General features: G+C 50.0%; 1 protein-coding gene across 2 annotated transcripts; it reads left to right on the top strand.

Moving 5' to 3' along the window:
• Window positions 1-217: 217 nt before the first annotated feature.
• On the top strand, window positions 218-14,536 carry ARF1 (ARF GTPase 1). 2 transcript variants are annotated; one of them, XM_086467483.1, is made up of 5 exons: window positions 218-255; window positions 10,034-10,213; window positions 10,889-10,999; window positions 11,658-11,782; window positions 13,022-14,536. In XM_086467483.1, the coding sequence occupies exons 2-5, from the start codon at window positions 10,066-10,068 to the stop codon at window positions 13,181-13,183; spliced, it is 546 nt and encodes a 181-aa protein (XP_086323609.1). In that variant the 5' UTR covers window positions 218-255; window positions 10,034-10,065; the 3' UTR covers window positions 13,184-14,536. The 2 variants fall into 2 exon arrangements, with proteins under 2 accessions (XP_086323609.1, XP_086323610.1); XM_086467484.1 differs by lacking the exon at window positions 218-255 and adding an exon at window positions 2,126-2,139.
• Window positions 14,537-19,245: the final 4,709 nt, after the last annotated feature.

The following is a 19,245-nucleotide window of genomic DNA, read 5'->3' as shown; positions in this document are numbered from 1 at the left end:
TCGCACGGCTGCGGCTCCCTGCCGTAGCCCCGCCCTCTCCCGCGCTGGGCTCCGCCCCCCACTCCCCCTCCCGCGCTGCTGCCCTCCTCGGTTACCCGTGGTGCCGCGCGCGGGGCTGGCACTGACGTGGCCGCCGAGCGCCGCCATCTTGTGTGCCTGGGCGGAGAGCGGCCGAGAGGCGCAGGGGGGAGCCGGCTCCGAGCGGGACAGACCGAGGACAGCCAGACCCACCGCCTCGGGCAGCAGCCGACGCCGGTGGGTTCACCGACACCTTCCCCTTCCCTCCCTTCTACCGCTTCCCCTTCTCCCCCGCTCTCCCGCCTACACCCTGCGACCGCCGCGGGAGGCGGCGGCCCGCGGCCGGCTGTGAGGCGCCGCGGCCTTGGCGCTGAGGGAAGGGAGCGGCGGGCCCTGGGGGGAGCGGGACGCGGTCGCTTCTTTCCGTCCTTCTACCCTCACCGCCGCCCTCTCGCTTGGCGGCTGCCGGCGGGAGGAGGAAGGCGCGGCCAGGCCGCGGCGCAGGCCGGGGGGGGGGGGGGGCGCTGCCCCATCCGCCCCCCCCCGCCCCACACGTCTTTGGGGCTGGGAGGTTTGGGCCGGGTTTGGGGGGGGACGGGACGGGGACGGGACGGGGAGGCCTTTCGCTTCCCCGCTGGGGAGGCGTGGGTGGAGGCGGGAGGGGAGGGGGTGACCGCTCCGGCTCCCCAGCAGCTGCACAAGGCCCGGCGCCGCTCCCCCTACCGGGATGCGGCGGGATGGGCTTCTCCTCCCTTCCCCAAACTCGCTTATTCCGGCCTCTGCCCCACCCGTGAACGGGTCTGAAGAGAGAAATAGTTCCTTGTTTTCCTCTTCCCCCCGAAAACCCTCATCATAGCGAACCTCGGAGATTTAGTAGCCTAGTAGGGGAGTTGAGGCTTGGCTGAAACTCATAGGAGAGAGGTTATTTTCCTGTAAGCCCTTGGCTGCTGAGTAGGGCTTTCTGCTGGGCCGAGGGGGTGATGGGAAGAAGTTGAGCTTTAGCCTGGAGCAAACTCTGTTTGCTAGCCATGGCTTGGGTTTGATGGTCTAGGAGATCAGTTTTCCTTGGTGTAGCAGCTCCCGGTGGGAGGATATTATATTCTGTCTGAAAATACTATATCCTGTCTCCGTGAGTTGTTAACATGATCCTGTGTGCTGGTAACCCTTGTCTGATAAAGTGATAGGCCAGCTATGCGAACCTTTTCACGGAGGAGTCCGTTTGCCCCCCAGCAGAGCACGGCTAAAACTCTGCTGGGTCGTAAAACTGCCTAAATGTTGTGTTTGACATTGACCTTGTTGCTTTGCTGCTAGGCTCTTGCCAAACCAAATTCCACAGGTTGATTAGAGTTGTATCCAGAGGTCTTGTTTTGAAACGTAGCTTTGTCGATAACTAAAATACAAACTCTTTATGAAATACTTTGAACTTTGTTTTGCAAGCGGCAGGGCTTACAGCACCCCTTAGCAGGATATTCTATTAACCTTATTTTTCAGGAAAAGAAACCAAGTCCAAGTAAATTGTCCAAGGTCATTTGGCAATATCTATTTTTGCTACCGGTGTGGAACGTTTCTGTAGGAAAAAGGAACTGTAGCTGAACTAGAGAATTGCTGCTTGGCTTTTGTTCGTGGTTTTATAATGAAATTGTCAGTGTAAGCACTCACAATCTTACAGCTATAGAAAGGGATTCTCTGAAAGGAGGGGTTGGTATGATGCCACTGACTTCCTCTGTTAAAAACATGTCTGCAGTGCTCGAGAACCCTGTTGGACTGCTTTCCCTGTTGTAGTCATTACGTTGGGTGAAAGGGTGAGGAACCTCGCCTCACTTGAACCTCTTCAACTCAATCGCTTTGCCAAGTTTATCAACGCTGCTGTGGCAGAGCATCAGGAGCACAAATGGCTCGAGCAGATGCCATCTCTGCTCAGAACAGCCTTTGCTGCTGCGATAGGCCGTGATGGACATCGGAGTTGGTGGGTCGTGTTAAAAGGCAAACACTTGAATGTAAATCAGTCCCCGATGGTCTGAGGTCCTTGCTGATTTTTTTTTTTGGTTTTAAGATTGCCTAATTGTGAAATACAGCTGGAATCTGAAAAAGGACTGGGCAGGAGTGGTGCGTTTTTGCTGGGTGAGTGAAGTTCCCTGTGTGCGTTAGTCATGCCGACCGAGTGGGGAGGGGGGGGGCGGCAGGACTAGGCACAGCTTTTCAAGGCGAACAAAAGTGCGTGTGGGAGTAGGGGATGGGATTCTAGTCCTTACAAATCTGCCAAACTGTGGCGTGCTCCAGTTACACCTGTCTGAAAGCCTGCTTTAATTGTGCTGAGGCACAATTATCAGATAAGCTATTGATTACATTAGTTGGCAAAAGGAAGAAAAGCTCACAACCCAAGATTCCGGCTGAACTTGCAGTGGTCAAGTTTAAAGCACCGCCTTTCTTTAAAAATAAAAGGTGGCTTGGGAAACAAAAGCTGCTGAGATGTGTAAAGATGGACTTTCAGGCAAGAATTTTCATGGATTGCAACAGCCTTCACAAGCATCTAGCTTGCCTTCCAGTGGATAAATGTGGTGAACGTCAACTTTTTCTGAAAAGGAATGGTTCTGAGTCTTTTTTTAGAAATCTCTCGAAAGTTTTGCTACTGGAATACTGTAGAGCTTGTGTTGGAGCTAGCACTGTCCTCAGCCATTATCCCCTTTCTTTAACTGATGAGTAAAGAAGTTTATAATAGCTTCCTACTACAGCAGCTGTTTTTCTGTGTTATTCAGCATTTTTGTCTTTTGCTTGCAAGTATCCAATTTTATTTCTTGTTTCTAACACACGCAAACGTTGAAGGACTGTGGTACTGCTTCTGCTGATGTTTCAGTTCTAATAAAACTCTCGTGTCTAATATAGCTCTTATTCATACTCTGATCTTGTACCTGACGACTAGCTGCGTGGGCTCTGCTCTGACGTTTCCCCAAACCAAGAGCCAGTTTCGTTACCGAAGCTCTCGTGCGAGGTCTTGCCATTTCTACTCTTGAGTGTAAATGTTGACTTGCTGCCCAGTTACTGGGAATGAATAACGGGATATTTGGCTTAAAACTGAAGATTTTGAACTTGTGAATAGCTCAGCCTCAAAAAAACCTGTGCAACGCTCATCTGAAAAGAAATCCTTTGCAATGAGGGGTTCTCCCAGCGGTGCACCCAGTTACCAGGTGAAGTCGCAGTCCCAACTGGGATGTCACAACTCCATTGTCAGCACAGCTTTTTTCCTGAGCACCTGCAACCGGTCCACAGGGAGGTGATGGACGTGCTTTATCTAAAAACGTGAACAGTGGCTCCTTCTGTACTTTTCCATCTATCAACCTACCCTTTAAATGAAATATTTTTCAGACCAGATACGTGTTTTTCCAGGTGTTGGTTTGCGTGCTGTTGAGTTATGCAGGGTAGTGTGTAACAGCTTAAAAGAGTTTGAGATTTTTGCTGTGAAACAGAAGTAGCAAAGTGGCTTGTTCCCCCTCCTTGGAGGTGAGAATCAGATAATAACGCTGGTTTGGGTTTTGAGTATCAAGTCAAGCAGCCTTCCCTCTCTGCTTGGTACTGACTCTCTTTTTTCATTCTGACCAGTGTTTTAGGAGTGAGGTCTTCTTGTGCCTGACAAATAGGCATGACCTCAAAGAACATTTTCCCTCTTTTGCCCTTGTTTTGCTCTCCTGAGTGGAAACATTTTCTCTTGTCCTGCCGCTCTGAGCCCAGCGCTCTCCAGAAAATGTTCCAGCCTGTGGAAAACGCGCTGTCTGGGTGATGTGTGTAGACAGGAAGGTGTTCAGCCTGCTTGGGTTGAACAAAGGTGCTCCGTGAGGAGCAGCTCTGTGTTGGGTTTTCCTTCCCCTCGCTTCTCGTGTGCGGTTGACTTGTCCTCCATCTGCCTTGGACACGCAGCGTGTGTCTGGGGGCTTTTTGGTGGGTCACACGAGCCTTTGGTGGCCAAATCCAGCTGTGCCTCTTGGGGTGCAAGTGCAGATATGTCTTCAGCTTTTATTTCACATGCTGCTTCAGTGCCCGTACCTTTCCTCTAACCATGACAAATAGCAACGTTCTGATCATTTAGGACACTTTTCCGTCTCGTGCTTGGCAGAAGCAGCTCCGATGTGAAGCGGGGAAGATTGCTGCAGTGGTCGGTTGTGACCTCCACAGTTAACACTCCCCCCAGTTTTAATGGGTGCAACTCTAAAGCAGTTGGGACTTACTGTTAACAAGGAGCTCTGAGAAGGGGTTGTTGAGGTGGCCTTTATTACGACGTTATTTAAGTCCAAGATAATCCCCTAGTGAAGAAAGAACCTGGCCTACTTGTTGGCTAATTTTGCACGTAGTCCATGCCTAACGGCGTTAGTATGGCCTAAACTCTCTGGTAACTCGAATCAGAGCTATTTAAGCTAAATTGAGGTGTTAAGACCCCAAAGTTGAAGGACTTGAGTTGATAAATAGTCATCTTTCACTCAGGTTACCAGATGTGGAAGGCCAGTAAACAACTTCTAAAAATAGTTGAGTATAACTGTGCTGGGGTAGTTGTGTCTCGGGCCACCCTGGCTATAAAGAAGTGGTTTGATCCAAGAGTGTCTTTCAGAATTTGCCCTAACAGAGCACTGTCATCTGTAAAGAGATGACCTCAAGTTCAGGCGAACACAGCTGTACTCAAAACAACTGGGCGTGCTGATGTGAAATACTGTGGCCCTAGATTAATCCTGAATTTTAGCAGCGTTCTGTTCCTATCAGATCGCTTCTCACGTTCTCTTTTAAATCGCACTTCATGTTGTAAAGAACAAGCTGCTGAGTTAGGTTTGCACTTTAAATTGTTTGCCAGTTGTTCTTGCATCTAACACCAGTAGCAGCTGTTGAACTTGAATTTCTTAAATAAAAAGCTTTCTCACCTCTTGGTTACACATGGGTTTGATCTTTTGTATGAATATTTTGCTTCTCCTGACATTTTAATTTAAAACCTTCTAGAAGTCTATAAAGCAGAAACACAGTACAGGCCAACTAGTGATAACAGACTGGATTTCAGATCATGATTTCTGTTAAATGAAAAATTGATCGATTTTTGTTCTCCTGTCACTGATAGAACTAGTGTGTTAATACCAAGGTAGGAATTCTGGGTTTGGGGGTTTCTGATTGAATTGGAGGCAGAGTCAGTGCTTAGGCCAATGTCAAGTAGACTTTCCTTTAAATGGAGACGTGCTTTTGGTAGTAAATCACTTGTCTTTGTAAGCGCAGCAGTTTCGCTTGCCGTGGGTGTCTAAGCAGATAGAACAAGGCGCAGAAAGCTGCTGGGAAAAAGCATTTTGGTAGACCTGCAACTGTTAAGGGAGTTTAGCTTCTGCTTTAGCGTTATTATTTTGACTGATTAGAACTGTGTATGTCGTTGGTAGTGGCACCATGTTTGTGTCTCCTTGAGACAGGCATTTAAAACAAGATAGGAATGTCCTAGGGAGACAGTTCCCAGACTCCACAAATGCCCTCTGTATCTCAGCGTGCTGTGCAGAGAAGGGACAGAGAATTAAGCTTTTCTTGACTGATCTTCATCACTGCTGGTATTTTTCGGCTATAGAGAACAGATTGCCAAAATGATTGTGCCCAGCACGTTTGGTTATGCCACGTGAGAAGTTCTGAGCGTTATTTTTTCACTGCAGGAGCCTCATGTGGTAAGTGCTGGTGGGCAGAAGTGAAATAAAGGTATGTCTGTACTGCGGGCATAATTTGACTAAATGTGTCTGTCATCCTCTGTCTTAGCCTCTGATTTTGTCAGCTATGGTATGTTTGCAGAAACGGTGTAAACCTGAATGAAAGGGTGGCGTTTGCCACAACTGCTGACTCTGTGAAGTTTAATCTCTGTGTGGTCAAAAAGACCTTTTCCGGAGGTGCAAAATGAAGGTTATGCAGAGATTTCAAGAGGTAGCTGTATTTTCTTTGATGTACTGCCTACCCTGCTGGTCATTCTTCTGTGGGATGGCTTGTTAATGAGCCGCTCATCCAAGAAGTTTGGAGGTCAAGAAGCGTATTTGACTTCTCCAGATAAGCAGCCTGAATGAAATGACATTAAAATGCATTAACGACCGGTTAAATATAAAATGCTGCAGAAGATTAAGTGCTGAATGATCTTGGGCCTGCTGATATTCCTCAGAGCTCTTATTCTAATGGCCTGCAATTAATAAAAGCAAATTCTTGTTGTTACTCCTGGGCTGTATCGCTTTAACAGACACCAGGCTGCCTGCTACTGCAGACACTCATTCATTTTTAACTCATTACACTGAGCCTTTCTGAAAAAAAGGCTGCCTCTTCTCCTAATTGCTTATCTAATTGTATCACTTACTAGAAAACAGGCTGCTGAAAAGACCTTGTTTCCTGAAACAAAACTGCAGCCTTAGCCGGTGAATGTGTCTCTCGCTGTTTACCGATGGCTCATTATATCTTACCTGACGCTGCCGAACAGGTTTTTACTGCTGTGAGGATCTGGAGGTGGAGCAGACCAGGGTTAAGGTGTGCTGCAGGGCTCCCACGGCCAGGGAGAACCGGGAGTCGGCCAGGGGGAACCGGGAGTCGTGTGGACAGTTCAGTTTTGGAGCGATCTGGGTCTGTGGAGAGGTGGTGAGCTTCCATTTCTAGAAGCCAAAGTCACTCGAGGGAACGGGAACGTGCAAGCTCTTCAAAAATAGTCTGGGTTGTTTATTCAAATTGTTCCCTTTCATACACAAATCTCCCTACTTAGCCTGATGGATACCTCCTCTGAAGATGCGCTGAGGTACTACACACAAGCCACAGTCTTTTATGTTTTCAGGCATTTTATTGAACTTGTGCTTCTAAAATGATCTGTGTAGCAATTACTGACAACATTCGGGTTGAGAAAAAGAGAAAGTTAAGCTCCAGTGTAGAATATATCAACGAGTCTTGATATAGATGCGAACGTTGAAGAGGCCTGAAGAGTGATGGGTTTGCTTATTTACCCCCAAAGGGTCTTAAATTTCCTCGTATTTTTCAGACTGTGTGTGTTAGTTCTCATGGTCCGACTCGCGGGCTGAGATGAGAATGAAAGCGAGCAGATTGGGCTCTGAAGTGCAGTGGAAGTAATCGCGTGATCCCTCAGCTGAGTTGTATTAATGGGCGGCAGCGGAGCCCTGGGAAGCAGCTTTAAACTGCCCCCAGTTTGTGCTGGGGCAGCGTCTGTGCTGTCTGGCGGCCCGAGCAGTCTAAAAAGCAGAGACCTGATGGCTGGTGACAACGGCCATGATGATTTGGGTGAGGATTTTAATGATATTGAGGTGCTTTTGCTTAGATAATAGAAAGTAACTAAAAACCGACAGTGTTTTGTGTCATGTACAAACCCACGGGGGTGTGATTTCCCGTTGTGCGGCGATGAACAGGATTCTGGCTGCTGGTCAGAGGATGGTCCTGCCATCCAGACCCTCTCTTTTGCTCCAGCAGCACCCAACAAGTAACTGGGGGGGGGACCCAGTTTGTGGGAGTTGTGCAGATGGGTTTCTCCCAGTGTTTTTCTTTTAGGCAGCGATGATTCCACTGCTTTTCACTCAATGTCTTGCAGGGGGTGGGCTGTGAGCTATACTTCACTGCCTGTAAAAATAAATCGGACTTTCTGCAGTGTCACCTACCCTGCAGTACCAAGTAAGTTACAGAAGTGGTTTGGGTAGTGGTAATGTGGAAGAGAACAAGAAGGAAATGGAAACCAAGTGCTAAAATGGATCTTAACTTCTTACTCTTCACCCAAGGTAAAAACAGGGAGGATGGGTGGTATAAAAGCAACTGCAGTGGTGGACCTGGAAATAGGTGCCAGGAAAACAAGGATCTAAGAGGATTCACTACTGCTGATGCCAAGTTGTTGCCAGTGCTGTGACTTGTTCAGCAGACCGCGGCTTCTCCAGCGTGTGGAAAGATGTCCTGGATGTAAATGTGAAGATTTTTTGCCGTGTTACTCTGTCCCTGCTGTTGATCCAAGTGTTCAACGACCTATTATGCTTTTAAACATTCAGAAACAAAAGCAAAGCTTTCTTTTGAAGTGCTTGTAAGGTTCTTTTGCTACGAGAGTTCTTACCCTCGTTTTGGAGGGTTATAAGAGCTCTGGTGAAAGGTTACAGTTCAACCCTGGCTATTGCTTTTCCGATGAAGTAGGAGATAGAGGTGGCATGTGCAGGCGAACAAAAGAAAACTTTACAGCCTCCTTCCTCTCCAGCCCGGTAAGAGCTGCTGTTGTGGGCTGGGGGGTGAGATTGCCTGCAGAGCTGTTTTCTCTACTTCCTAATTAACTTTCCTGTTTATACAGCTTTGAAATATTCAAGTGGGAGTTGAATATTCATGGTAGTGCTATAGAAATACAAAGGAAATGGCCGAATAATAGAACTTTTAAACCTTCAGTTTGGTTTTAAACCACAGGCTGCCCAGTCTGGTGTGCAGATAAGCTTAGTTGTAAAGTTTCGATCACGTTGAGCTTCAACCATATGAAATAAATGAATCTTTGACTCGGGTGACTTCAGCAAGTTGAAGCGGTGATTGCTGTCACTCGGGAGCTCTGGGGTGGACTCTGAACTTCGCTGCGGAGCTGCTTGTGCTGAGACATGTGACTTGGTTAATGTTACATGGCGTAACTTTTGGGTTAAAAGTTGTATCCAGCAAAGCTTCCCGAGAAGGATAGAACTGCTTAGACCTTTCCTAGTGCCGAGGGAGGAAGCCAGCCTTCATAAGAGCTAAGCAGAGCAGGACCAGACTTTTGTTCTATGGGGCACTTGTCGGTTCAGAGCTTGGTTTAATGTCTAAAGTAGATATTCTGTAAAGTCTGTTTTCCCCAGAGAGTTTTGCTTCGAGCACGTAGCTTCATCGTGAGATACAGAATGTCTTCAGGAGGCGATTCAAACCTCATGCTTTGCTTGGAGTTGTGTGACTTGGTTGACGGGAAACCCGTCCTTAGAACGTGACACATCTTGGCCGTGCGTGCTCCTCCTATCCTAAGTATTTTCCATCGGGCTCAGTCTCTTTTCAAACTGATCTCCGAGCTTCCAGACAAACCGTGCGAATCCTCACTATCGCCGTGCAACATCCTCACTGTAAAGCTTTCGGGCTGCTTTTTTCACACCTTAGGTGAGCAGAATGGTGGTTCTCTTGGTGGTTTCAAACTCGCTGTAAACTGCGTAGCAGTAAGTTTGGAACTGGGGGGGGGGGGGGGGGAATTTGTGGAATTTGCGGTGGGGTGGATGCCGTCCCGAGGGCCCAGGGAGTGTCTGTGGGGCTGGAGCGGAGAGGCAGTTTCTCCAGTTCCCAAACAGGAAGCTCCTGGTGATGTTAATCACTTCTGAGCGTCCAAGCAGAAGTGTTGATGGTGAAGGAAGAAGCGTTCATTTCTAAACCTGCCTCTCTCAACCTGCCTATTAATTATCAATTGTTAAGTTTCACTAAATGTGGATTTGCTTCCCAGAGAAGGTCTCCCTCTGATGTTAATGAAAGTTATCCTGCTTTCTGTTTATGTCGTGTTGGCAGGCCATTTCCTCAGGGTTTGAGAGGAAGGAAACTGCTTTGAGTAGGAGAGGATCCAAGCTGTATTCAGTTTCCTTCACAAAAGAAGGACCGGCTGTTGCAGCAGAGACGAGGACACGTTTTAACTGCAGGTTAAATTGGAAAAAGTGTGGTTTATGGTGACCCTTCAGGCTGCAGATAAATTCTAACAGTGGGGGACAAAGTACCTGCGGTGGTCAGTTGCGTTTAAAGCAAACCAAGAATTTTGCGAACAAAAGTTTGAGAAGGGCATTTACTACTGAAATCTCTGAAGGAATATTTGAAGGATATGAAACACTCAACGTTTTATGAGCACTGCCTTTTGGCATTTCTGCTTGTATTGCTTCAGTATGGGGAAGAAGTCGTGTCTGGGGTGTCTGTAAAGGATTTGTATTATCTGATGCTTTTTTTTTTTGGGTGGTTGACCATGCCCCGGCCGGAACACCGCCGTTGGCAACTCGTGAGTGATACTGTGATCTTTTTCCTCTAGACTTCGCTGGCCAGTGAGAACATATCTCCAGCATGGGAAATATTTTTGCTAACCTCTTCAAAGGCCTTTTTGGCAAAAAAGAAATGCGTATTCTAATGGTTGGTCTGGATGCTGCGGGAAAGACTACTATTTTGTACAAACTTAAACTTGGTGAAATAGTAACTACTATTCCTACTATAGGTAAGATTTTTTTACATTTCTATAACTTCTTGCTTTGCGATTTGGGTCGTCTTGTTCGCAGCAGTATCTTCCCTCAGCTGCTGCTCTGTTGGTTTAAGTGACTTGACTGTCAGAACAAACACTTGGTGAAACCGTGGCATGAAGGTGGCACAGCCAAATATTCTGGCATGGGAGGAGATTGTGTGACTTTTGGGGTTTTTTTTTCACTCCATTCCCTCTCTTCAGGCACCTGTGGAACGAGCCTTTATGGGCCACAGAAGGGCAGTCTGCCCTCCCGAGTGTGGTGTGGCATCAAGTAAATTAAACTGAGAAGCAGAGGGTGACATGCTTTTTTTTTTTGGAGGGTGACTGCAAGAACTGTGTGATCAGAGACATACCTTATTTGCTGTCCTTGAAGCCCTTTTTTTGATGCAGCACAGTTTGCTCTGCTTTTGTAGCTGCTCAGGTAGCAATTAGGGCTGTTGTTCATTAGGGTGATTGCAGTGGGGGTGGCAGCAGGAGTTCCAGAGAACCTCTGTTTGTGTTGAGGGCTTGGGTGCAGGATTCTGCTTATTTACAGTAAACTTAAAATTTCAGATAACTTTTTTAACGATGACGTGAGTGTGACTCGGTAAATACAATAGGTCCAGGACCAGCTATGTTTGACTGAGATTTTTGCCACGATTTCTCTTGCAGGTTTCAATGTGGAAACAGTAGAATACAAGAACATTAGCTTCACAGTCTGGGACGTAGGCGGTCAGGATAAGATCAGACCGCTCTGGCGCCATTATTTCCAGAACACACAAGGTGAGTCCAAACGCTTAAATCCCGTCTTTCCAGAATCTAAAAGTGTTTTTTTTTTTTTTTAATGTCCTTACCAAGATAATTTTGCAAGTTTCCCGGGGAGGGGGGAGAAGGGATATAAAAGGGTGTGTTTGTGTGCTGCTCTGGCTCTTCTCTTAAGCTAGTGGGGATTCAAAGAGGGAAGAAATCCAGAAACCAGTCTTCCTTGTCCATCTGACTCAGAGTGAGTGCAGAATTTTGCTTTTCTTCCATGAGCATCACAGCTCTCCGCCTTCCCTTCAGAGCAGAGCCTTTACTACAGGCTCCAACAGCCCCGGAGTTTGTTGCTTTTTCCAGTGCTGCACCTTCCTAACCTGCGTGCATTTGAGCCCTGTCACAGGCTTTCAGGAGCTGCTACTCACTGGAAAATACCGAGTGGTTGTGTAGGTGAAGGGCACAAGTTCCGAAAACACAAATGCAAACCAACGCTCGCCTTCACCAGCTTTTGGCAAGAACAGACTTTGTTAGACACGAGATTACAATAAGAAAACTGGTTTTTCTGATACGTACTGAATTGCTTTGCGTTATTTTCTCTTCCAAGCGTAGTCCTGACCTCCAGAAGTGCTTCTCATTTGTGCATAACTTCTGCTGAAGCTTATTCTGATTGTCTGCTTGCTTCTAGGTCTGATTTTTGTGGTGGACAGTAATGACAGAGAACGGGTGAATGAGGCCAGAGAAGAGCTTATGAGAATGTTGGCAGAAGATGAGCTTAGAGATGCTGTTTTATTAGTGTTTGCTAACAAACAGGTATGCCCCAGAAAGGTGTCTTTCTGTAAGAGCTCTTGAAAATGTACAACGTACTCGTGAGTGCTTGAGCTTGATGGTCGTGTTTTCAGTGTAGGAGTGGATAAGCTCTCGGTAACTGTCCGTTCAGGTTTGTTGAAGACAGCAAACCCACGGCTTAAATTACCCTGTCCTCATCTGAAAGGAGCATCCTTCTAAACAGTCTGGGCTAATGGAAATTCTTCCCTTTTTCAGTTTTAAGGAAGAATTCTACCAGTTTGCTCTTTAAGCTTGGCTTGGCTCAAGTACAGCAGCTGCCCAAGCTTCCTCCAAACACAGAGGAAGGCCAGAATGCCAGAACCTCCCTGAATTCAGTTGGGGTGTTCGAGGTGGAAGCCCTGGGCTGACTTGTAACGTGCTTGTGTGTGACCTGGGAGCTCTGCTCTTCCAGGCTCCAAAGCGAGGCCATCTCTTGCACGCAGAGGCCTTGGTAGCTTAAACCCGAATGTCGAGGGTCTTAAATATGGCTAGTAAATGCAGAGAAGGACTAGCTTCATCGCCTGCGAGGGCTCAGTCGTGAAGGATAAGGAGCCGTCAGTCTTGCCCAGGAGCAGGGAAGGCGCAGTGCTGAGCTGAGTGCTGCTCTCTGAGGAAAAAGTGATCTTAAATCATAACTGCAGTCACAGAAAACATTTCCTGAGGGGAAACGTTTCCTACATTTATCAACAGCCCCTTCCAGGGATAAGTAGTGACATTGTTCTATAACGTGAACTTTTACAACAGAATATGGCCCGTGTCAATTTTATCACAGCGTCAATGATTGATTTTTTTTTTTTTAGTGATACCAAGCTTCTGTTAACCCAATCTATGAAACATTTCACCCCATAGAAAGAAAAACTCACTCCACTGAAGTTTAAGCTCAAGTCCAACAAAAAAACAAAACAAAACTTTCCCCTCAGGAAACAGCCCTGGAATTGTAAGCGGTTTTGGGTTGGCGCCGAGGGGCCGGAGGACTCAATCCGAGCGTCAGCTGGCTCCTGAAGAGAAATGTTCCGTAGGACGTGGTGGTAGACCTTGAGGCTTCTGTCAGTACAGGGGGAACGGCTTGAGTGTAGCAGTAATCCACTGAATTTTGCTGAAAGAGCAGCTCTAAGAGCTCTTAACTTCTAATGGCTTTAGAGCTGGTGCTCAGCAACGGTTTAGGGAGGCGGGTGCTTCTTCTCGGCGAGTAGGGGAGAAAATGACTCTTGTTCCTTCCCCCAGGACCTGCCGAACGCGATGAATGCAGCAGAAATCACAGACAAACTCGGACTGCATTCTCTTCGTCACAGGAACTGGTACATCCAGGCAACCTGTGCCACTAGCGGGGACGGTCTCTATGAAGGACTGGACTGGTTGTCCAATCAGCTCCGAAACCAGAAATGAAACCATAAACCTTCCTCTTCCCTCTTTTTCCACCCCTCCCTCTTATTTCCTCCTGTTCGCCCTTCGCTTTACTCTAATGTGGCAAACTGTGCTACTTTGTGGTATCGAGTGCCGGAAGCTGTTTTCATTTCTTTTGTCACAGTATATATTGCATCATGCTGTAAATGTGGCAAATACAAGCCTGAAAACAGTTAGGTTTCTTATTTAATGTAAATAGTTTTTGTTTCCAATGAGGCAGTTTCTGGTACTCCTATGCAATATTACTCAGCTTTTTTATTGTAAAGAATCAACTCACTGTTTAGTACTCGGAAGGGATTTAAGTGGGTTACCATAAGGGTTGCCAGTGGTCCTTGTGCAGTAGAGCTGAATACTATCTCGGTTGGGTTGTGAGATCCATTTCGGTGGTTGGTTTTTAACCTGAATCCTGTATTTTTTTAAATAGTCGAGGAAAAGTAAAAACACTTCCAACATCCAAAACGTTTGACATTTTTTGCTTCTGCTGTTCTGGCTCTAATGTGGTGACTTGATTCTTTGGAAATGGTGAAGCAATGCTCGATGAGCTTCGTCGGGTTAAAGAACGGATCATGACGAGCAGAGCTCTGGCTCTTCCTGCAGCTCGCGTTAGGTGCTCCTATTTGTTCCTACTCGGTTTGTCGGACCTGGTTTAGATGAGCTTTGGCAGACTCATGCTAAACATCTGACTTTTGGTTCAGGGGAGATTTATCGCTTCCATTGCACTGGAATAATTTCCAGCGGTCAACCTTTTTTAGCCCGTTGTATTTGTCAAAAGTGTTTTGTACTTTTCTGGTGCGTAAACCACTCCAGAAGGCAAACCTTGCCACAGAAGGCACAGCCTGTCCTAGTCCTGAGCTCTATAGGCAGAAAGTACTGTACTTAACGTAAGAATTGCCATGAAAACCACCAAACATCTATGTATAGCATCTAGGAAATAAAAAAAAAAAAAAAAGCATGAGAGTTTGGAGAGTCATTCCACTCTAGAAGTACTCAATCCCATTTTGGAACAATCCCATATCTGTATATGTGTGAAAACCCTTGGCATCCCTCATACTGCAAGGTTCAGATTTGCCATCAGAAAAAAAAAAAAAAAAAAAAACAAACAAAAAAAGACCTCTTTACTTTTTTCTTTTGTATTTTGATAAACACTGAAGAAGCTGGAGCTGTTAAACTTTAACTCGAGGAACTATCAGAACTGGTTTATTTAGTGTTGTGGAAACCTTTATTGCTTTCAATACACAATTAGTAATCAACTGTTTTGTATACTTGTTTTCAGTTTTCATTTCGACAAAACGAGCACTGTAATTAAAGCTATTAGAATAAAATCTCTTAACTATTTCATGTTTTTTATGCCTTGCTGTTCATTTGATCATCTTGGCAGAATCATAATGAAATACTTGTTGAATAAAAAGTTTCATGAAACTTGCACTGGTATCATGTCGGTTTGTATCACCTTTGTACTAGATGGGTGCAAATCCCTCGGTGTTTTAGCACCATTCCAGCGCGTTTCCCTGGATTTTCCAAATAAAGTATCCTTCCCAGCTGGACTCCTGGTGGGCAGCAGTTCTCCGAGCCAATTGGCTCCTGCTGGTCCCTTCGTTGCCTCAAGGGCGTTAATTGAGCTTCTTGAGTCGCCCCATCGCTTCCCACGGCGGATTGTTCTTCCCGCTGATCCCACGGAACGACGGCGTGTGTGAATTAGCGGGCGGGGGGGGGGGGCGGGAAGCCGTGAATCCCGCCCTCCTAAACGCTTTGTTTTGCCTTTCTCCGTCCTGCAGTTGCCTCCGGACCTGGGATGGCTCCCGGCTGATCGTCCTGCCTTCCCCCGCCTCATCGCTGGTGGTCACGCTCGGGCTGCAGCAGAATCCCAGTTAACACAGACTGGAAACCTGTAAGATGGGAGGTGTTTTACGCAGGTTGGAGGGCGACCTTCTCCGTGGGGAAACTCCGGGCCACTGGGTGGGTATCGGAGGGGATCCCAGCTGAGCCCCCGGGCCACTGAGTGGGTATCGGAGGGGATCCCAGCTGAGCCCCCGGGCCACTGGGTGGGTATCGGAGGGGATCCCAGCTGAGCCCCCGGGCCACTGGGTGGGTATCGGAGGGGATCCCAGCTGAGCCCCCGGGCCACTGGGTGGGTATCGGAGGGGATCCCAGCTGAGCCCCCGGGCCACTGGGTGGGTATCGGAGGGGATCCCAGCTGAGCCCCCGGGCCACTGGGTGGGTATCGGAGGGGATCCCAGCTGAGCCCCCGGGCCACTGGGTGGGTATCGGAGGGGATCCCAGCTGAGCCCCCGGGCCACTGGGTGGGTATCGGAGGGGATCCCAGCTGAGCCCCCGGGCCACTGGGTGGGTATCGGAGGGGATCCCAGCTGAGCCCCCGGGCCACTGGGTGGGTATCGGAGGGGATCCCAGCTGAGCCAGGAGGAGAGCGGAGCGCTGCTCGGTCTCTGAAGCTGTTGACCTGCCAAGTGAGAGCTGGCTTTTTGGGTGATCTGATCCCTGTTCAGCAGATGACGCCTCCCCCCTCCCTCCCCAGGGTTTGTTTCCTTTCGGAATCCTTCAGGCAGCACGTGTGGGCACAGCCCAGCCCTCATCCTGAGCACAGGTTTTATTCCAGGACCGTCCTCTCGTGCTTCCTCGAGGGCGATGGGTGTTTTCTCCGTCCTGCCTACAGGCAGGTCAGGCTCAGTCGGGTTTTCCAGCAGGGGCTGCCTTGAGCCCCACGTCTGTTCCTTAGTGGAAAAGGTAAATAGCATCGGGCAAACGGTGGGATTGCAAAACTCCCGTGAGTCAGGTGGTTTTTTCTTCAAGCTGTTCGCCTTGCCTTGAATTTCAGCCTCTGAATCGGGATCTTTGTGTGTCTAATCGGGCAGGACATGGATTGATTCCTGTTCTGGGAGGGAATTGAAGGGCCGGCTCTTCTCCTGATGTCGCTTGGCGCTGCTGAAATAAGCAGAGCCCTCCCTTCTCCTCTCTTACCCTCCATCCCTAAAAAAAGGTGGGTGACCTCTGCCACCCAGCCCGCCGACCCCAGCCCAGAGGCTTCTCCCAAACGGTGGTTTTCACTCGAAGGCACGTGCAGTGCCCAGACTGCCCCGGCGCGGATCCCGCTCCTCGGAGTTTGCCGCTCGCTGGGGCTGAGGGAGGACAAGCTGGAGAATGTCCTGATGCTCCCTGAGATCAGGAGCTGTGGGAGCCCTGCCCTCTGCTCGGGGCAGCACAGGGTGCGCTCTGTTTTGGGCTCAGCCGGGTCTCGGGGCGGGGGGGGGGGGGGATTTATCCAGCCAGGCAGGAGGCAGCTCGCACCCGGGGGAACCGGGCGAGCACAGAACAGCAGGGCCCAGCGCTGGTTCCTCCCCAGTCCACCCAGGAACTGGTGCAGCAGCTCAGGAGGGTGGGGGTGAGGGTGGGGGTGAGGCCGGGCTCCTTCTCTCCCCACTCAGGTTTGGGGTTTTTTGTTTTAATCTTGTTTGTGTTTCTCAACCTGTTTTGCTCAGATTTTGGGTTTTGAGTGCGGAAGAGGCACCGGCACCTCCTTGGGGCAGTGTGAGGGGTAAGAGGCGCTGCCCAATTCCTCCGTGTGGGGATGCAGCCTGGGTGAGGGGAGCCACCCTGGGGGTTTATCTCTGACCCTCCGTGTGCTCCCCATGACTCGTTGGCGAGCTGGAGGGGGGGGGGATGAGGGACGGACACAGAGCCCTCCCTGTCCCCCCCTCCTCCCCGTGAGCTGTGCTGCTCCATCCATCCCGTTTCCTCACCACACCTAAAGCTCACGCCAATCCCAGGAATGGTTTTTCCCAGTGAAAAGCAACGGGCAGAGGGAGTGAAACCTTGGCAGGGGTTTCAAAGGGGGTGAGAGCGGGAGAGGCTGAGCTGTGACCCCACCTGGCTGGGGGAAAGCATCGGCTCGCAGCACCAAACTGGTGCTAAACTGGAGCCGAAACTACCCCGGGAGGCAGGAGAAAGCTGGGAAGAGGGAGCTCTCCAGGCCGGGCCGAACTGTGCCACAGCCCCTCCGGCATTGGGCTTGGCCCCTCGACACCCTCTGGCTGGGACACGTCCTCAGGGGGCGAATCAGCCTGGCAAAGCCTGGCTTGGGGGGGATTTGGGGGGTGCTGGGTGCCTTTCCGCTGGGTGCCTTTCCGCTGGGTGCCTTTCCGCTGGGTGCCTTTCCGCTGGGTGCCTTTCCGCTGGGTGCCTTTCCGCTGGGTGCCTTTCCGCTCTCTCGCAGTTCCCTTTCCAGCCTGGAGCTCCCAGTGCCGAGTTCCTGTTAAGCACAACCTTATTCCACCATCCCCATCGCTGCCCTGGACTGGGATGCTCCCAGCAAGCACCCGTCGCAGCCTGGACCCCCCAAAATCCCCAGGAGGAAGGTGAGGAAGGGTGGGAGCCTCCAGCCAGGGAGCGTGGGGGTTCGGGACTACCCGGCTTGCGCCGTGCGGGCAGCCCTGAGCTGGAGCTGCTCAGACTCCAAAAAAAACAGCTCTGTGACCGCGCCAAGAGCGTGTCACCCCCCCAAAAAAACCCCCAACCAAACCCATTTTGGGGTAACTTCAACTGTTCTGCAGCATCTCCCGCAGCGGCAGGGTGAACCACGTGCTCGCAGCCAGGGCGGGGATCGGGACAGAAGGGGCTTTATTTCAGCTCCTCGCCCCGATCCCGCTGCGTGTCCCCCCCCCCGCCCTGTGAATGCCGCTCTTGTTCCGCACCGGGCACCCCTCGTCCTGCCCCGCACCGGCAGCGCGGCTCCGCGCACCCCACATCCCCCCCCCGCCGGTGCCGGCTGCGGGGAGGGCGATGGCGATGCCGAGGACAGAAATCCCTTCCCAACGCGGGGCTTTTGTCCGCCGAGACACACACAAGTGCCCTGTCTGAAGCGGGAGAAATTGCGTCATTAATTACACAAACGAGGCCCTCGTGCTTGGCACAGCCGGTGATGCTCCAGCCCGGGACAACCCCTTTCCATTTCGATCAATATTGCTATTTATTGATGTAAATTTGCCCTTTCTTGGTGAACACATAAATACTCCTGTTTTGAGGTTTAAAATCCTGGGTGGGCACAAACCAGGGCAAACACCGACAGCAGCCGCCCCCGCCCCATCCATCTTCTCCCCATCAGCCAAGGAATTACTGCAGAAGTTCTTCGCAGCCCCTCATTAAGGCAGTTTCTTTATTTTAATCTAAAAAAGCTGGTTTTCAACCCAAAGGAACATCCATCACCCTCACCCATAGCTGTTTTGAGTCACAAAGTGCCTGATTTTTCCCCGAATTAGGCTGGGAAAGCATTTGTCCCCAAGGGATGGGCTGCTCCATCCCCACACAGGGGACACAGACAGAGGGGGACACTGCCTGGGGGGACCCCATGGTGTGGACTTACGTCACCCCACAGGAGTTTGGGGGTGATGGAGCCACCTCTGCCTCCCATCCCACCAGGGACACAGCAGCTCCTGCCTGGATTTGCTCGAATTAAAAGCGATTTTGGGAGCGGGGCGGGGGGGGGTGAATGTCATGATGGGGCAGCCTGGCTGGGGTTCATGCCCCCTCCTGGAGGGGGTCACAGGGGGGGGCGCCCCGAGCTCTCCCCTGCTCGCCCGCGTACGTGATGCCCCACAGGGAGCACCCCCCAGCCTGTGGAGGCCACGTGTGGCCCCGGGGGGAGCACCCCGCACCCCACAGAGAGCAGAGGTGGCCCCGGGGGGAGGCCCCGCAGCCCGGCCACCCTAAAGCCGGCGCGTCCAAGACGTGAAACCCTCCCGGCAGCGCGCGAGCCCCGGGTTTTATTTTGCAGCTGATGAACTTGGGAGCTGCGTGGCTGCCCGTTCCTGATATTAAAAAAATATCTTAATAATAATAATAATAATAACAGCATCTAAAGTCTCTTTACATAAACACAAGGCTCCCACAGCATTTCCAGCGCCGCAGCCGAAACTCTCCCAGCGCCAGCACCCACCCCGCCGCGTCCTCCGTGCCAAGTCGTGCCTGGATGGACGGATCCAGGGAGCAAGGAGATGGGTGCTGGGGCACCTTCTTTCCCCCCCCCACGACCA

The sequence above is a fragment of the Leptosomus discolor genome, chromosome 6 (assembly GCF_034619465.1).
Source record: "Leptosomus discolor isolate bLepDis1 chromosome 6, bLepDis1.hap2, whole genome shotgun sequence".
NCBI lineage: Eukaryota > Metazoa > Chordata > Aves > Leptosomiformes > Leptosomidae > Leptosomus > Leptosomus discolor.
Note: the sequence above shows the minus strand (reverse complement) of the source record. Positions and strands in the feature narration are given on the sequence as shown.

Coding starts and splice junctions, on each gene's coding strand:
- ARF1 (XM_086467483.1), top strand. CDS start 10,066: ATGGGAAATATTTTTGCTAACCTCTTCAAAGGCCTTTTTGGCAAAAAA. Junction 11,000..11,657: donor TTATTTCCAGAACACACAAG/GTGAGTCCAAAC, acceptor GCTTGCTTCTAG/GTCTGATTTTTGTGGTGGAC. Junction 11,783..13,021: donor TAGTGTTTGCTAACAAACAG/GTATGCCCCAGA, acceptor TCCTTCCCCCAG/GACCTGCCGAACGCGATGAA.